General features: G+C 42.1%; 1 protein-coding gene across 1 annotated transcript; it reads left to right on the top strand.

Moving 5' to 3' along the window:
- The first annotated feature begins 139 nt into the window (after positions 1–139).
- VAMP3 (vesicle associated membrane protein 3) lies at positions 140–11,225 on the top strand. The gene is made up of 5 exons (XM_020974789.2): positions 140–301; positions 4,474–4,555; positions 6,473–6,631; positions 8,430–8,481; positions 9,328–11,225. Coding segments are annotated over exons 1-5 (315 nt in total). The 5' UTR covers positions 140–299; the 3' UTR covers positions 9,348–11,225.
- Positions 11,226–14,263: the final 3,038 nt, after the last annotated feature.

Here is a 14,263-nt window from a genome sequence, read left to right as displayed (position 1 = left end):
TCCGACTTCGCGCGCGCGCCCCAGCCCCGCCCTTTCCGACTTCGCGCACGCGCCCAAAGCCGCTTCCTCTCCCGTGCGGTGTAAGGACGGACGCGCGTGCGTACGTGCGTTCGTACGCCTCGCCTCCAGGCTCCGCCCCCTCCCCCTGTGCGTCACCAGCCGCGCCCCGCCTGCCTGTCCATCGGGTAAGCAGGCAGACGGAATCTGAGAGCCGGTGAGCCGCCCCAGCCTCGGCGCGCAGAGACCCCGCCGATCCCGCCGAAGCGAGTCCTGTCCCGACGCCGGGGCCAGCCGCCGAGATGTGAGTGACGCGTCGTGGGCCCGGATCGAGCGGAGGGTCTGGGTGGGCTGTGGCGGAGCTCCGCGTCGGCCGCCGGGCCCGCCCCCGCCCAGCGCTGGGGTGTGTCCCCTCTGTGCGGCGGGGGGCCCCGCGCCCCGGGGTGCGGGGGCGGCCTGGCTTAGGCCGCGGCCGATGAGCTTTTCTCCTTCCGCTGCTATGTGCGAGGCACCGTGCTAAGCGCCAGAGATAGAAATAGAGACAGGCCCTGCTCTCGAGGAGCTTCCAGTCTAATAGGGAAAAGGAGCAAATAACCACGTCCAGACCTGCTACAGACGGCATAGATGGGGGCCCTAGAGCTGGAAGGGTTGGGGAGGACTTCCTGGAAGAAGTGGGATTTTGGTTGGGACTAGAGGGGAGGTCATTCCGAGCACGGGGGAAAGAGCAGAGACCCAGACCCTGGGAGAGTCAGGGCTGATGGCTCCCACCCCACCCCCAAGCCTGCCAGGGAGGGGTGTATGTGGGGGGGGGTGAGGGGTGTGTGGGTGTCTGTCCTGCCAGAGGCGGGGAGGGGTGTATGTCTGTATGGGTGTATGGGTGTCTGTCCTGCCAGAGGTGGGTGTGGGTGGGTGTGTGAGACCCTGCTCCAGGCGGGGCTGGGGGCGCCTTACGAGGCAGCCTCAGACTCCCCTGACCCGAGTTAGGCCGGGAGAGGACTCTCCGGGCTCCCCCACTTCCCTCCCCTGTCCCTCCCCCTGCCCTTTCCATTTTGGAAGGATCGGGATTGATGCTGGGCTCTGTTGCGTGCAGGGCAGCAGTAATAATGATGACGATGATTTAAAAATAGCTGACGTTTTCCGTAGTGTCTTCAAAGCGCTTTATATGCATGATCTGCTTTGAGCCATAGAACAGGCCTGAGTGGGGTGGGAACTGGAGGTATTGTTATATATACCCATTTTACAAGAGGAGGAAACTGAGGCCCCAAGAGGTTAGGTGGTTTGTCAGGATGGAAGGCCTAAGAATTTGGCCGAGGTTTCCCTGATTCCAGGTTGGAGTACTACTATGTTAAGTGTCTAAAGAAATATGAACTAGGGGCCCGGCCTTCAATGGAGTCATGGTAGACAGCTTTCCGAGGAGTAAAATCATAAACGTTATTGTATAGTAGCCAAGCTTCCTAGGGAATTTTGAATTACTTTCCTGTTTATTGCTTGTGGAACATTCTCCCTCAGGTCAGATATTTGTCACCAGAGTGTATGGCTTTGGGAGTGTTCACCTTTTCTTCTTGAAGGAATTTGGCTTAGGATTTTAAAGTACCTTTTGTGATTGCACTTTAAAACGTGACCTTTTGGGGCAGCTAGGTGGCACAGTGGATAGAGCACCGGCCTTGGAGTCAGGAGGACGTGAGTTCAAATTCGGATTCAGACACATGATACTTACTAGCTGTGTGACCCTGGGCAAGTGACTTAACCCCGATTGCCTGGGGGGAAAAAAAGTGACCCTTTAAATTTGTATTTCCTGAGCTTACCCACGATTTTACCAAGAATCACATGTAGCATCCCATAGGGCTGAAGTTTGTAGAGTGAAAAGAGGCAGTTATCCCCAGGAAGATAGAATTAGAGTAGTCTGCTTGCTTCTCAGGAAAGAAAATGCAGTCCCCCAGAATAGAATAAGAGTAGCAGGTAGCATTTATACAGTATCTACTGTGTGCCAGGTACTTTACAAATATTATCTCATGTGCTTCTCACAACAACCCTGGGAAGTAAATGCTATTATTAGCCCCATTTTACAGTTGAGGAAACTGAGGCGAACAGGGTGAAATGACTTGCCCAGGGTCACACAGCTAGTAAGTATCTAGGCCACATTTGAGCTCAAGTTTTCCTGATTCCATGTATGACACTCTATCCATTGCACCGCTTAGCTGCACGTCAGTATGTTAAAGATAATGTTAAGCATTATGGGTGATACCAAGAATTACAAGTCTCTGCTTTCAAAGAATTTAAATTCCAAATGGGAAAGCAATGCAAAAATAACCTTACGTGTCATCATATGACTAAATATCAACTAACTAATAAAGAATATCTACTCTGGGTTGGAATGGTCAAGGAATACCATTTCCTTCAAAGCAGCGTTCTAGTGTCTCCTTTTAGCAGAAAACTTTCCTGGTTCTGTCCCTCCACATTACTGGCAGTCTCTTCCTTTTGCAGTTATTTTGTATTACTTTATGTATACTTGGTGTTGATTTCTGTGTGTGATGGCTCTCTCCCTCCAGTAGAACAAAAGCTTCTTGAGGGTAGGTGCTGTTAAATTTTTCTTGGCTTTGCAGCCCTAGAGAGGACCTTGGCTCAGGTGCTTTACACACACAAAGTTAAGGGCTTAATAACACTTAATTGAATTCATGAGAAAAATAAGATTTGAGCTTGGCCTTGAAGGATAGGTAAATTCAAAGCTAATGAGCACTGCCCCAGTTATTTCTTCATTTACCTACTATTTAGTGGTAGAGTGAGTTTAATAATCCTCATTCCTGAAAATTAGATTCAGAAGCAACAAGAAAGAATAATTATAGCAAATGAATTCAACTGTTTCCTTAATGGGGAATGAGGTGAAGGAGTAGTCCACAGCTCTTAGGCTTAACTATGAAAATACCCCAGACTGATAAGAATTAATTTTCTTGTTCCAAACAAAACTCATTATCTTTCCCTATGCCATGTTCTAGTGATTTAATCTTTACCATATCTCTCTGAATATGCCCCTTCTCTCCTGTGACTCTGCTACTGCTGTGGTGCAGGCCCTCATCACCTCACGCCTGCGCTATTGTAATAGCCTTTTGGTTGACTTCTCCCTTCCAGACTATCCTCCCCTCTGCTGTCAGTGATCTTCCTAAAGCACAAATCTGACTGTGTCACTTCTCTTCAATAAACTCCACTGGTTCCCCATTGCCTCTAGGATCAAATATGAAATCCCCTGTCTGTCTTTTAAATCTCTTCATAACCTAGATCCTTCTCACCTTTCCAGCCTTTGTATACCTTACTAATGTCCACACACTGTACATTCCAGTGACATTGGCTTCCTTATTCTTCCTTGAGTAAGACTCCATTACTCAAGTCCATGCCTCTTCACTGACCATTCCCCATGCCTGGGACTCTTCCTTCTTCATGTCTACCTGATGGCTTTTCTAGCTTACTTCAAGTCTCAGCTAAAAGCTTCCCTTCTGCAAGAATCCTTTACCAGTCTCTTTAATCTTAGTGCCTTCACTGTCAATATCTTATTTGGACATAATCGTTCACTTATTGTCTCCTCCCGTTAGATCAAGAGCTCCTTGAGGGCAGATGCTGCTTTTGCCTGTGCTTAGTAAGTGCTTATTGACTTGACTTCAGAGACTGAGTACCCTGCTTCTGACACTAGCTGACCACTGTTGAGTCACCTTGATTTCCTAAGCCCAGTTTCCTCATCTGCAAAAAAGGGGAGAATACCGTTAGTACCTACTTACTTGGGTTGTAGTAAGGAGCAGATAAAATAATGTATAGCAGAATCTTTGCAAACCTCGAAGTACCATGTTAAATGTCAGCTACTATTATATTTAAATGATATAAGCTTCTGAAAACAGAAAGTTAAAAGCAGTGTATCATGGTACAGAGTAGAATATGTTGAATCCAATCTATATTGGAGGATTTAATTTGGAAGTGTTGGCAAATTTCAGAAGGAAGTAAGAGATTTAGAAGAAACTCACTATATTACTATCAGAAAGATTATGTTTAAAAGAGAAAATTAAAGATGCTGTTGTTCCATTGGCGTTCCTCTTTGCTGTGTTCTACTAGGAGGTCAGAAGATCTTAACAATTCGGATTTTGCACTGTGTATGTCCATGGGCTGGAACCAATTACCATATTTTACTTAATTGTAACTTTGAATAGCAGGAATTCAACTCCGTGCAGCCACTTAAGGGGATTTGTTATTTGTACTAGTTGGGACCAAGCTATTTTGTTTAATATTTAAATATTAAATAAATAAATATATATATATATGTATATATATATTTCATATATATATATATGAAAATGTGTATATGTTTAAATTTGTATCTGAGAATATCTGATTGATGTCTAATCTTAGATATCAATCAGATAGATATTCTCAGATACAAATTTCTTTAGAAAATGAGTTATACTTTTCTGACAGTTAACGTTTTGTATGTTACAGGTCGACAAGTGGTCCTTCTGTTTCCGGTGCTGCCTCTGGCAGTAATCGCCGTCTTCAGCAAGCACAGAATCAAGTAGATGAGGTATGACTTTGGGACCTTGTAAACCTATAACTTCCAACTACAGAGATGGGAAAGGTTAGTCATTAACTAATAAACTGTGAGCACTCTGGACTTCAATTGAAAAGCATAATGCAAAAAGATCATAGATACCCGCTTCCTTGGGCCCTAACAGCTCCGATCTGGGTAGGAGTTAGATGCTCTCTAATTAGAATGAATGCGTGTATGGCCCTAAATTAGACACTGTAAAAAAATTCCCTGAGAGCTGTCTGCCAATTGTGCCGTACCCACTAGAGGACTGTGAAGATTAGGTCTATAGATATCATAGACACTTTCAGCCTTCTGCCATTTCCATGGACACACAAGTTGCTTCTCAAGTGCACACCGTCAGTCAATCAGTAAACATCTATTAAGTGCCTACTGTGTGCCAGACGCTGTGCTAAATGCCGGGGATGCCGAGAGTGGCAAAAAGGAGCCCTCAAGGAGTTTTCTGTCTAACAGGGGAGACAGCATGCAAACAAATGTGCATATATATACATACACATATATACATGTATGCATAGACATTATACACAATACAATTATATGTAATATATATAAAATACAGATTTTTGCTAGTGTATAAGAATAATCAAAATTGATTTGATAGCTCTCCCTTTAGCTTGACAGTATTACCATCCAAGTTTCTAAAAAGTCTTTTTGACAGTGTTTGCAGACTGTTCTTGACCGTGTTTAGAGGTAGACAACATTGAACTTGTCTGTGCAAAATAGTGTGCATCTGTGGAGCCACTGAACTATGGGACATATTTATTTGTGTGTACCTGGAACTGTGTACCACAAGTTGCAGGGGGCTGGGGCCCAGGTGGGGTATAATACTAGTTACTCATGAAAAATTCCAGGAAAGATAGTTGCTTATTGCTCCACACTGACATGTACATAGAGGCAGCGTGGTATAGTGGGAAGAATGTTGGCCTTGGAGTTGGGGAAAAAGCTAGCTTTGAATCCAGCTTCAGGCACTAGTCGTTCTGTGACCACACAAAAGTCCTTCCACCTCTTGGAGCCTCAGTTTGCTGATCTGTAAAAATAGAGTGCTTTGTGGAGACCATATGACCTGTATTTAAAGTGCTTTTGCAGTTCTTTAAAGTGCTAGTGAAGATACCAGCTATTAAGGTTTTCAGAATCTTTCACATTTGATTCCATCAAAATAACAAATCTTATATTGTATGTAGAATTGGGAAATTAGAATCATAGCTATTTTTTTATAAGCTGCCTACAGGGAGAGTTTCAGCCATTGCTGAAAAATGGACAAGATCAAACAACTTATTTGCTGCACAAATTGCACAAGGGAGTTATTTTCTGTTAAGCATCTGCAGGAGGCAATATACAGATTAGAAAGCAGCATTTTTTCAATGTCCTCTGGATATATACAAAACAATAAGCCGCATTATTTCAAGGTCCCCATCAAATCAATTGGAATTGCTGCAACTATAGGAATAAACAGCTTTTCGTTCATGGGTAAGTGAGCTGCTCCTTTCCCATCTCTGTTGCATATATATATACTTCAGCTGATCAAGTTTTAAGCTTATTCATTTATTTCCACTATACTGGCTACTCTTATAAAGTCTTAGATAAACCTGTTTCATAAACTACAACTCAGTAAACATGGTAATATGAAGGTTTGATGGTCTTCTGTGAAATTAATTCTGAAAAGTGACATAGTTTCATTCTCAGTAACTTATTTTAATTCGGCTCTGTCACTGTTCCTTTCTGATAGTGACATTGTAATTGTTCTTTGCCTTTGAAATTTAGTTGGGGCCTTTTGCCAAGAGTAACAGAGATTTTTCCTGAAAGAAAAAACTGGGAGGGTAAATGCAATAGTTGATGTCATTGGGAAATTCTGTCCAGTCTCTTCATTTGCCTTTTGCGAACCTCTTGCTTTAGGTGGTGGACATTATGCGAGTCAATGTGGACAAAGTCCTGGAGCGAGATCAGAAACTTTCTGAGTTGGATGACCGTGCTGACGCCCTGCAAGCAGGGGCTTCCCAGTTTGAGACGAGTGCAGCCAAACTGAAGAGGAAGTACTGGTGGAAGAATTGCAAGGTAAAGTCCATGCCCCCTAGATGACTTTCTGTGCACAGATCCTGTCCTTCACTCAGGGGTAATTGGTCCTAGAAAGCTCTTCATGAATACAAAGTTCCACAGGCGTGTGGCCACCATGAATCGGGTGGTCCAGAAAAGAAGGCTTCCATTGCTTCCCTGCCAGAAGCGTCGGTAGAGTGCCCCCCCCCGGTCCCAAAGATGAGTTTCAGGGTTACGTGGAATCATGGGAGGTACGTTGGGTTTGGAATCAAAAGGTCAGGCCGGATTCCCCAGGGACCTTGGACAGAAGACCTTCTGAACCTTGTTTTCCTCATTTGTAAAATCAGGGGGTTGGAATACAGGATCACTGAAGTCTGTTCCAGCTCCATGTCCTGTGATCCTCCAAGTATTTAAGGGCAGGTGGTATAATTTAGGACAGGACTGGAGGAGTCAGAGATGTCGGCCTAAGTCCTGTCTTCAGAATGCCTATAGGCAATTCACAGGACCGCTTTGAGCCTCAGTGTTCTCGTCTGTTAAAAAGAGGGGAGGAATTGGATTAGATCACAGGTAATGTTGCTTCCGTCTTTGTTTTACAACACTGTGAACTTTCCCTCTCAGCCTCGTGGGGTTGTTGGTGCTGTGTAAATGTTAAACATTTTTGTTGTTTTTTCTTCCCCTCCGTACGAACAAGAATTCCCCATAGACTGTGACAGGCTTGTGCAGAGCAGGGTATCCAAAGCCAAGCACGGAATCGAGGGAATCTCTGGCAGAACTGTGGGCACAGGATACAGAACCCCTGTCAGGGATGGAATGGTCAGTCTGCCACACAACAGACCCACAGCATGCTTGGCAGAAGAACATTAGGAAGGAGCCACAAAATGACAGTGGTCAAAGAAGACTAATACGCTTTTAACCGAATTATCAAACGTGCCCTTATAAGAGTTGGAGGCCTTTTTGTCTGTTTGCTTGGCGTTTGGAAAGTTTTCACCCAAATGGAGTAATAATCCTTTCCTCACATGGAAAACCCAGGAACATGAGTCTCTTGGTACCCAAAGGGATATTGAGTAGACCAGAGCAAGTGCCCAAGTAATTTGGAAGTCTGGAGTCCATTTATCAGGAATGCTTGAAAGTCCTCTGTCTGAATGGCCATTTTCCCTCATGAAGATTATACTCAGTTTTGCTGAATAGGTGATTCTTGGTTGTAATCCTGGCTCCTTTGTCCTCTCGAATGTTACATTCCAAGCCCTCTGATCCTTTAATGCAGAAGCTGCTTAATCTTGTGTTATCCTAACTGTGGCTCCAAGGTTATTTGAATTGTTTCTTCCTGGCTGCTTGCAGTAGTTTCTCCTTGACCTGGGAGCACTGGAATTTGGCTGTAATATTCCTGGGAGTTTTCATTTGGGAATCTCTTTCAGGAGGTAGATTCTTTCAATTTTTGTTATACTCTCTGGTTCTAGGAAATCGGGGCAGTTGTTTGGGGTTTTTTTTATAATTTCTTGAAATATGTCTAGGTTCCATTTTTGATCATGGCTTTCAGGTAGTCCAGTAATTCTTAAATTATCTCTCCTTGATCTATTTTCTAGGTCAGTTGTTTTTCTAATGAGATATTTCATGTTTTCTTCAATTTTTTTTTTCATTATTTTGACTTTATTTTGTTTCTTGATGTCTCATGGAGTTATTAGCTTCCTTAATTTCTTTTCCAATGAGTAGAACAATCTAAATTTGTCTCATCAGGATATTTCACTATTGTATGCTATTCTTCAGTAAGCAGGGTAATCTATACATCTGAAGATGTGGAATGGAATATGTTTTATTACAGATGTGGGCGATACTAATTACTGTTGTGATTGTCATCATCGTCATCATTATTGGTGAGTGCATGTGCTATAAGCAAAATGGAAAAATACTCTTCAAAGTGTCATTTTTAGTTTTAGATAGTGTCCCAAGATTTTTAGTTCAATTTTAAGCTGTTAAAGCTTATGAGGTGGCTAAAAGTCTTTCTCTTTCTTTTCCTTCTCTTCCCCCTTTCTTCTCTCAGTTCCCTCTTCTCTTTCTTCTTCTTTCTCCCTCTCTCTCCTCCTCATTTTTTCTTCTTTCTCGTCTTTTCCCTCTCCCTTTTCTCCTCCCTCTCTTTTCTCTTTCTTCTCACCTCTTCTTGTTTTCCCTCTCTCAGCTCATTTCCTCCAGCAATGTTTAACCATATGATTGTGCTGCTATTACTATATAATTAAATTTGATTTATTCTTTTAGCTAAATCTTATTTCATGACTTCAGTCAACCTCTGATTTCTTCAGTATGGGTATTCTCTTTTATCTGTTTCTAACAGAACACCACCTCCTTCTGAATGTTTACATTAAAACTGACCTCCTTCCTCTCACTGACATAATCCATTGTCATTTTTAGCCCAGTAGTTGGAAGTTGTTTAGAGAAATATGTCTCCCAGGGACTATTTGTTCTGCAGGTGTTAGTGATTGTCTCCTTTAGAAAGAAGGTGATATGAATGGAGACTTTTTCTTTTCTGGAAAATCCCCAACTCTACTTAAAGTCTAGATAAACCAGTTAGGGTATCCCCCAAATGGAATTTTCATGACCTGTTGCCAAAAGTTTATTTATTTAGACTAAAGTATAAATTTTAGATAAAAATTATGAGTTTGAATTCACATCTAAAATGTTATATTTTTTTTCCTTCCTTCCTTCTGTCACTTCTTGTTTATTAGTGTGGAGTGTTTCTTCATGAACAGCCAGTGAAGCTCAGGCCTGTGGTTTGAGAAACGTCATCAAGTCTTTTGACTTAAGCCTGCTGTATTATCAAATTTATGTACTGTTATATGTAAAACAAATTATTTTTTTTGGTTAATGTAAAGTTCGAATTATAGGAAATTGCCTTTTTAATATATATGTATAATGCATATATATGTACACACATATACATATTATACTCCTAATTAGAAATGTCAGTAGCCCAGCTCACATTTTGTACAGTGCTTTGATAAAATACCATGTGGGCTGATGAAGAAGACTTCTTAAGTTCCGGAGTTTCATGACTTAGATGTAATGTTGCCATTGACTTTCTAGAAACAGAGTTTAAAAAAAAAATTTGTTCAAACCTGCTTTCCTCTTCACATGAATTTCATATTTTCTGATCCACATTTTAAACCAATGAATAATCAGATGTACAATATGTGCCTTCCTGAAAGAAAACTAAACTGCTGCTTAGCACAAATCTGCCATGTTGAACAGGCCGTGCCTTATTTTGATATTTTTCTGATGCCTTATCAAATAACCCACTATCCTTTGTAAACACTACTGAATGTTTTTCATTGTATTTCACGTCAGATAGTGATAAAATGTGATGGTGTGATTCACCTTTAAAACGTTGGCAGGAGGACTTCGGAGTCATTGGTAATGATGTGTAAAATGTACTGTGGATAGTACCAAAATGTCTATTTTTGCCAAAACATTAAATGCCGGTAAAGATTCTTAGCCTGTTCCAGTTAAGGCACGTTTGCCGTAGCTTAAGAAAGTGCCAAATGGAAGTCAGAGTTCTAGGAGAATGAGAATATTGACATTGCGTTAAAACTTTGTATTGCCTCACAAAACCTTCTTTCCTTCTTTGAAGTGCTTTAGTTACTGTGTTTCTGCTTGTGTTTTTCCCTGAGAAGCCAAATCAGAAGTGAAGTGGAAGCTGTCTGCTCCTCTACACCTGCACCATGTTCTCCATCTACAGTGTTTTATCTGCTAGTCTGCGACATGAACAACCACTTTTGGCGTGTTGCTAAGAATTAGGTGTCTGCTTTGTGGCACCGAGTGAGACTATTCGTGACTATCATGGCTGATAGTTGTTGGCCCCAGTTACAGCTGATCGTACATTTTTGTTATTCCCAGTTCTCGCTTCATGTCCCAAATCAGAACTTCTGAATTATGCTTTCTTACTGCCCTTTGAGGTGGCCAGGGGCACTTTTTACATGGGAGAGATGCACAGGAAAGTGGAATTTTTTCATATAACCAGTTGTGTGTCCAAAAGATTACTTTGGAAATAGCTAGTGTTCTTTCTTTATTTATTAGTTATTTCAGATTTCACCCATCACACATGCATCAGTTAGTCTTCTAAAATATAGCACGTCTCTTTCCATGTCAGAACACATTATCTGAACAAAGGATTATATGGATAGACGAAATAGCCACAGGAGATCTCAGGGCAAAACTGAGATTTCAGCATAATGTTACTCGCTCTGACGTTGCGATTCAGTTGTTTGCATGTAACATAACAAAACTTGTGACATAAAGGGCAAGTGAGAGTTCCGTCTTCTTACCATCTGTTCCTTTGCTGTCACTGAAATATGTTATCTTTGTGTAGAAACGACCTGTGCTTTGTACAGCTCTAGCGGGAGAGCAGCTGTCAGTTTACCAAGTATCACCAGTACCTTCGCCGACACTTCTCTGTCTGGTCGGAACTCAACCACTTTGGTGCTCCTTCCTTTGCCTTGGCATCTAACCCCATTTAACCCACCAGTTACTGCCTTAAACCAGGAATTCTTTGCCTTGCTCTGACTGTGTGTTTAAACCCGGGCCCTCCCCTACTGTAATGTGCTGAATAAAATGTTTATGAATGTAACTCTTGTCCTTGTGTTCTCTGCAAGGTTGTAAGCTGGAATTTTTGTGCGAGTTGGCATGCACCCTCTCCCTTCTATTGCCTTCCCCTGCCTCCGCATTGTCTGTTTCCACACTGAGCATTGCAAAATTAATCATTTCTCCCTCTTCATACCCAAGTTTGTAGGCCCAAGTGGTCCCCATACAAAGACTATCAAGGAATCACAGCGTTTTAGAAGGAACCTCCACGGTCAGCTGATCAGTCCATAAACTGAAAAGGAATCCCTGCTACAACACGCCCAACATCTGGTCACCCAGTCTCTGCTTGAAGACCTCCCACAAGGGGGAGCCCATGATACTTTGGCATCGCTCTGATTGTTAGGAAATGTTTCCTTAAATGGGACCTAAGTTTGCCGCTTGGCAAATTCTTTCCGTCACTCCTGATTCTGGCCCTTGGGGTCAAGGCGAACAAGCCTAACCCCTCTTCTACGTTGCCTGGTATGTAGTTGAACACAGCTGACATGCTACCTGAGTCATTGCTGCTCCGACATGGCTAAGCATTACCAGGGCCTTCAGCTGATTCTGTATGATATGAACTCAGGCCCTTGGAGACATCCTGGCTGCCCTTTTCTGGACATAGTCCAATTTGATTAAGTGTCCTTCCTCAGCTGTGGCATCCAGAGCTGAATGTAACGCTCCAGGTTAAGTGTGACTAGGGGTGAGGGAGGACAGGATAAGCATTTATTGAGTACCTACTATGTGCTGCACACTTTGATGAGCACTTTTTACAAATATTCAATCCTCAGCATCCCTGAAAGGTGCTGTTATCCTCATTTTACTGTTGAGAAAACTAAGGCAAACATATTAAGTGACTCACCCAGGGTCACACAGCTAATAAGTGTCTTGAGATCAGATTTGAACTTGGGTCTTCCTGACTCCAGGCCCTGTGCTCTATCTTAGGGCAGAATACAGAGAATCTGTCCCCTCTCTCTTGAAAGCTAGACCCCTCCATGGATGTTAGTCATTTAATAAAAGATTTAGTACAAGGAATTTGCATATATTCCCTGTAATCTCCCTTAGCATTCAAAAAAAAGTGCTGTTACTCAAGTTTCCTTGGAAAATGAAATGTGATTGTGTGTAATCTTTATACACCTAATTGTTCTTTTTCCCCAGTCTCTTCTCTGGGCTGAAGTCAGTCCCCATATTGAGGGTTTCCAGATGTCTCATCTCCATCACAGTCACTTCACCCAAACACTAGTCATCTGTCTCCCAACTAGTCTATTGTATATTTCTCTTTGGATGTTGTGCCTTGACCTTAACCTCAGCATGTCCTTGGCCCCACCCCAAAACATCTGCATCTTCCTGGTCTGTGTTAAGCCACCTTAATGTGCCCTGAAGTCACCCAGGCTGGAAACCTTGGTATTTTGCATTTGTTTCTCTTCTTCATCTACTGCTTCATATCAGTCACCAAATGCAATTGATAAGTCTCTCGTGTCTGTCTGTCCCTCTCCATCCGCACTGCCACTACCCTAAATAAAGGGTTTCATTGTCTGATGGATTATTGCAACATCGTGTCTTCTGGACTCTTTAACCGCTCTCTCCTGACTTTGATCCATCCTGCATCCCAGAGAAAATGTTTTTATCTGTTGCTCTTTTGCATAAAAACCTCATGACTCTATGATCAAGTATGAGCCTAGTCATCAAAAAACACAAAAGGGGGAGAGGGACAACATAGAAAAACTCATAAGCTTCGATTACATAATTTGAGGTTTTTTTAAATATGTAGATTACATTTAACAAAATGATAACAGAATTGCCTGGATTACATCCTCTTTTTAATGTTTCATTTTCTTCTGTGTATTTTTTGTTGTTTTATTGATGCTCTTTTTTGCGTTTCTGTCACTCTCCACTAATTCAGCTCTCTCAATAGAATCTTCCTCCTCCTCCCACTTTACCATAACAAATAGTCAAATAAAAGAAATCAACCGATTGGCCTTGACGAAAGGAAAAGATAACAGCAAGATGGCGTAGGAAGACTCATCTTCCTGAGTTCAAATCTGGCCTCAAGACAACTAAATGTGTGACCCTGGGCAAGTCACTTCACCCATTTTGCCTTCGTTTCCTCATCTGTAATATGAATGGGAGAAGGAAATTGCAAAACTACTCCAGTATCTTTGCCAAGAAAACCCCAAATGGGGTCACAGAGAGTCAGACACAACTGAAACAACAAGATGTCAAATGCAGCCTCCCACCTCTGAGCATTTTCTCTGGCTGTCCCTCATGCCTGGAATACTCTCCCTCTTTCTCTTCCTCCTGACTTCCCTGAGTTCGTCACAACTAAAATCCTGTTTCCTACAAGAAGCCTCTCTCCATCCTCCTTACATTCTAGTGCCTTCTCTCTATTCATCATCTCTAATCTATCCTAGCTATAGCTTTTTGTGCATAGTCTTTACAGATTGTCTCCCCACTTAGACTGTGAGCCCTTAAGAGCAAGGACTTTTTTTCCTTCCTATCTTTGTGTTCCCATTGCTTAGCACAGTGCCTAGCATAGCATAGGTAATGATGTTTATTGACTGCCTGACCAAGGAGAATTAAGATGGAGAAAAATCTATTAGATTCAGCAATGAGATCTTAAAGTCACAGCATCTCAGAGTGGAGTAGCCTTTCCAATAAGATCAGAGTTGTAAAAACACAGATGTACATTTTTCACCACTATTTAACATAGCTTTATATATGCCAGCTGCAGCAATAAAACAAGAAAGAAAAATTGGGAGAATAAACAGGTAAAGAAGAAACAAAGTTTTCATCATTACTGTGGATGATATAGTTAAGCTTGCTTAGAGAACTCTAGCAATCCAACCAAAACTAAATTGCAGCAAGAATCTCAGTAAAGTAGAATATAAAATAATCTGTAAATCCATCTGCTTTTCTGAATATGAATTAACAAAACACAGTAGGAAGAGATAGAAAAAGAAGTCCCATTCAAAATAACTGGAAGATATAGTAAATATCTGAGAGTTCACCTACCAAGATACTTAAACAATGTGTCCCATAAAGGCTTGG

The sequence above is a fragment of the Phascolarctos cinereus genome, unplaced genomic scaffold, assembly GCF_003287225.1.
Source record: "Phascolarctos cinereus isolate Bilbo 61053 unplaced genomic scaffold, phaCin_HiC Scaffold_726;HRSCAF=1367, whole genome shotgun sequence".
NCBI lineage: Eukaryota > Metazoa > Chordata > Mammalia > Diprotodontia > Phascolarctidae > Phascolarctos > Phascolarctos cinereus.
Note: the sequence above shows the minus strand (reverse complement) of the source record. Positions and strands in the feature narration are given on the sequence as shown.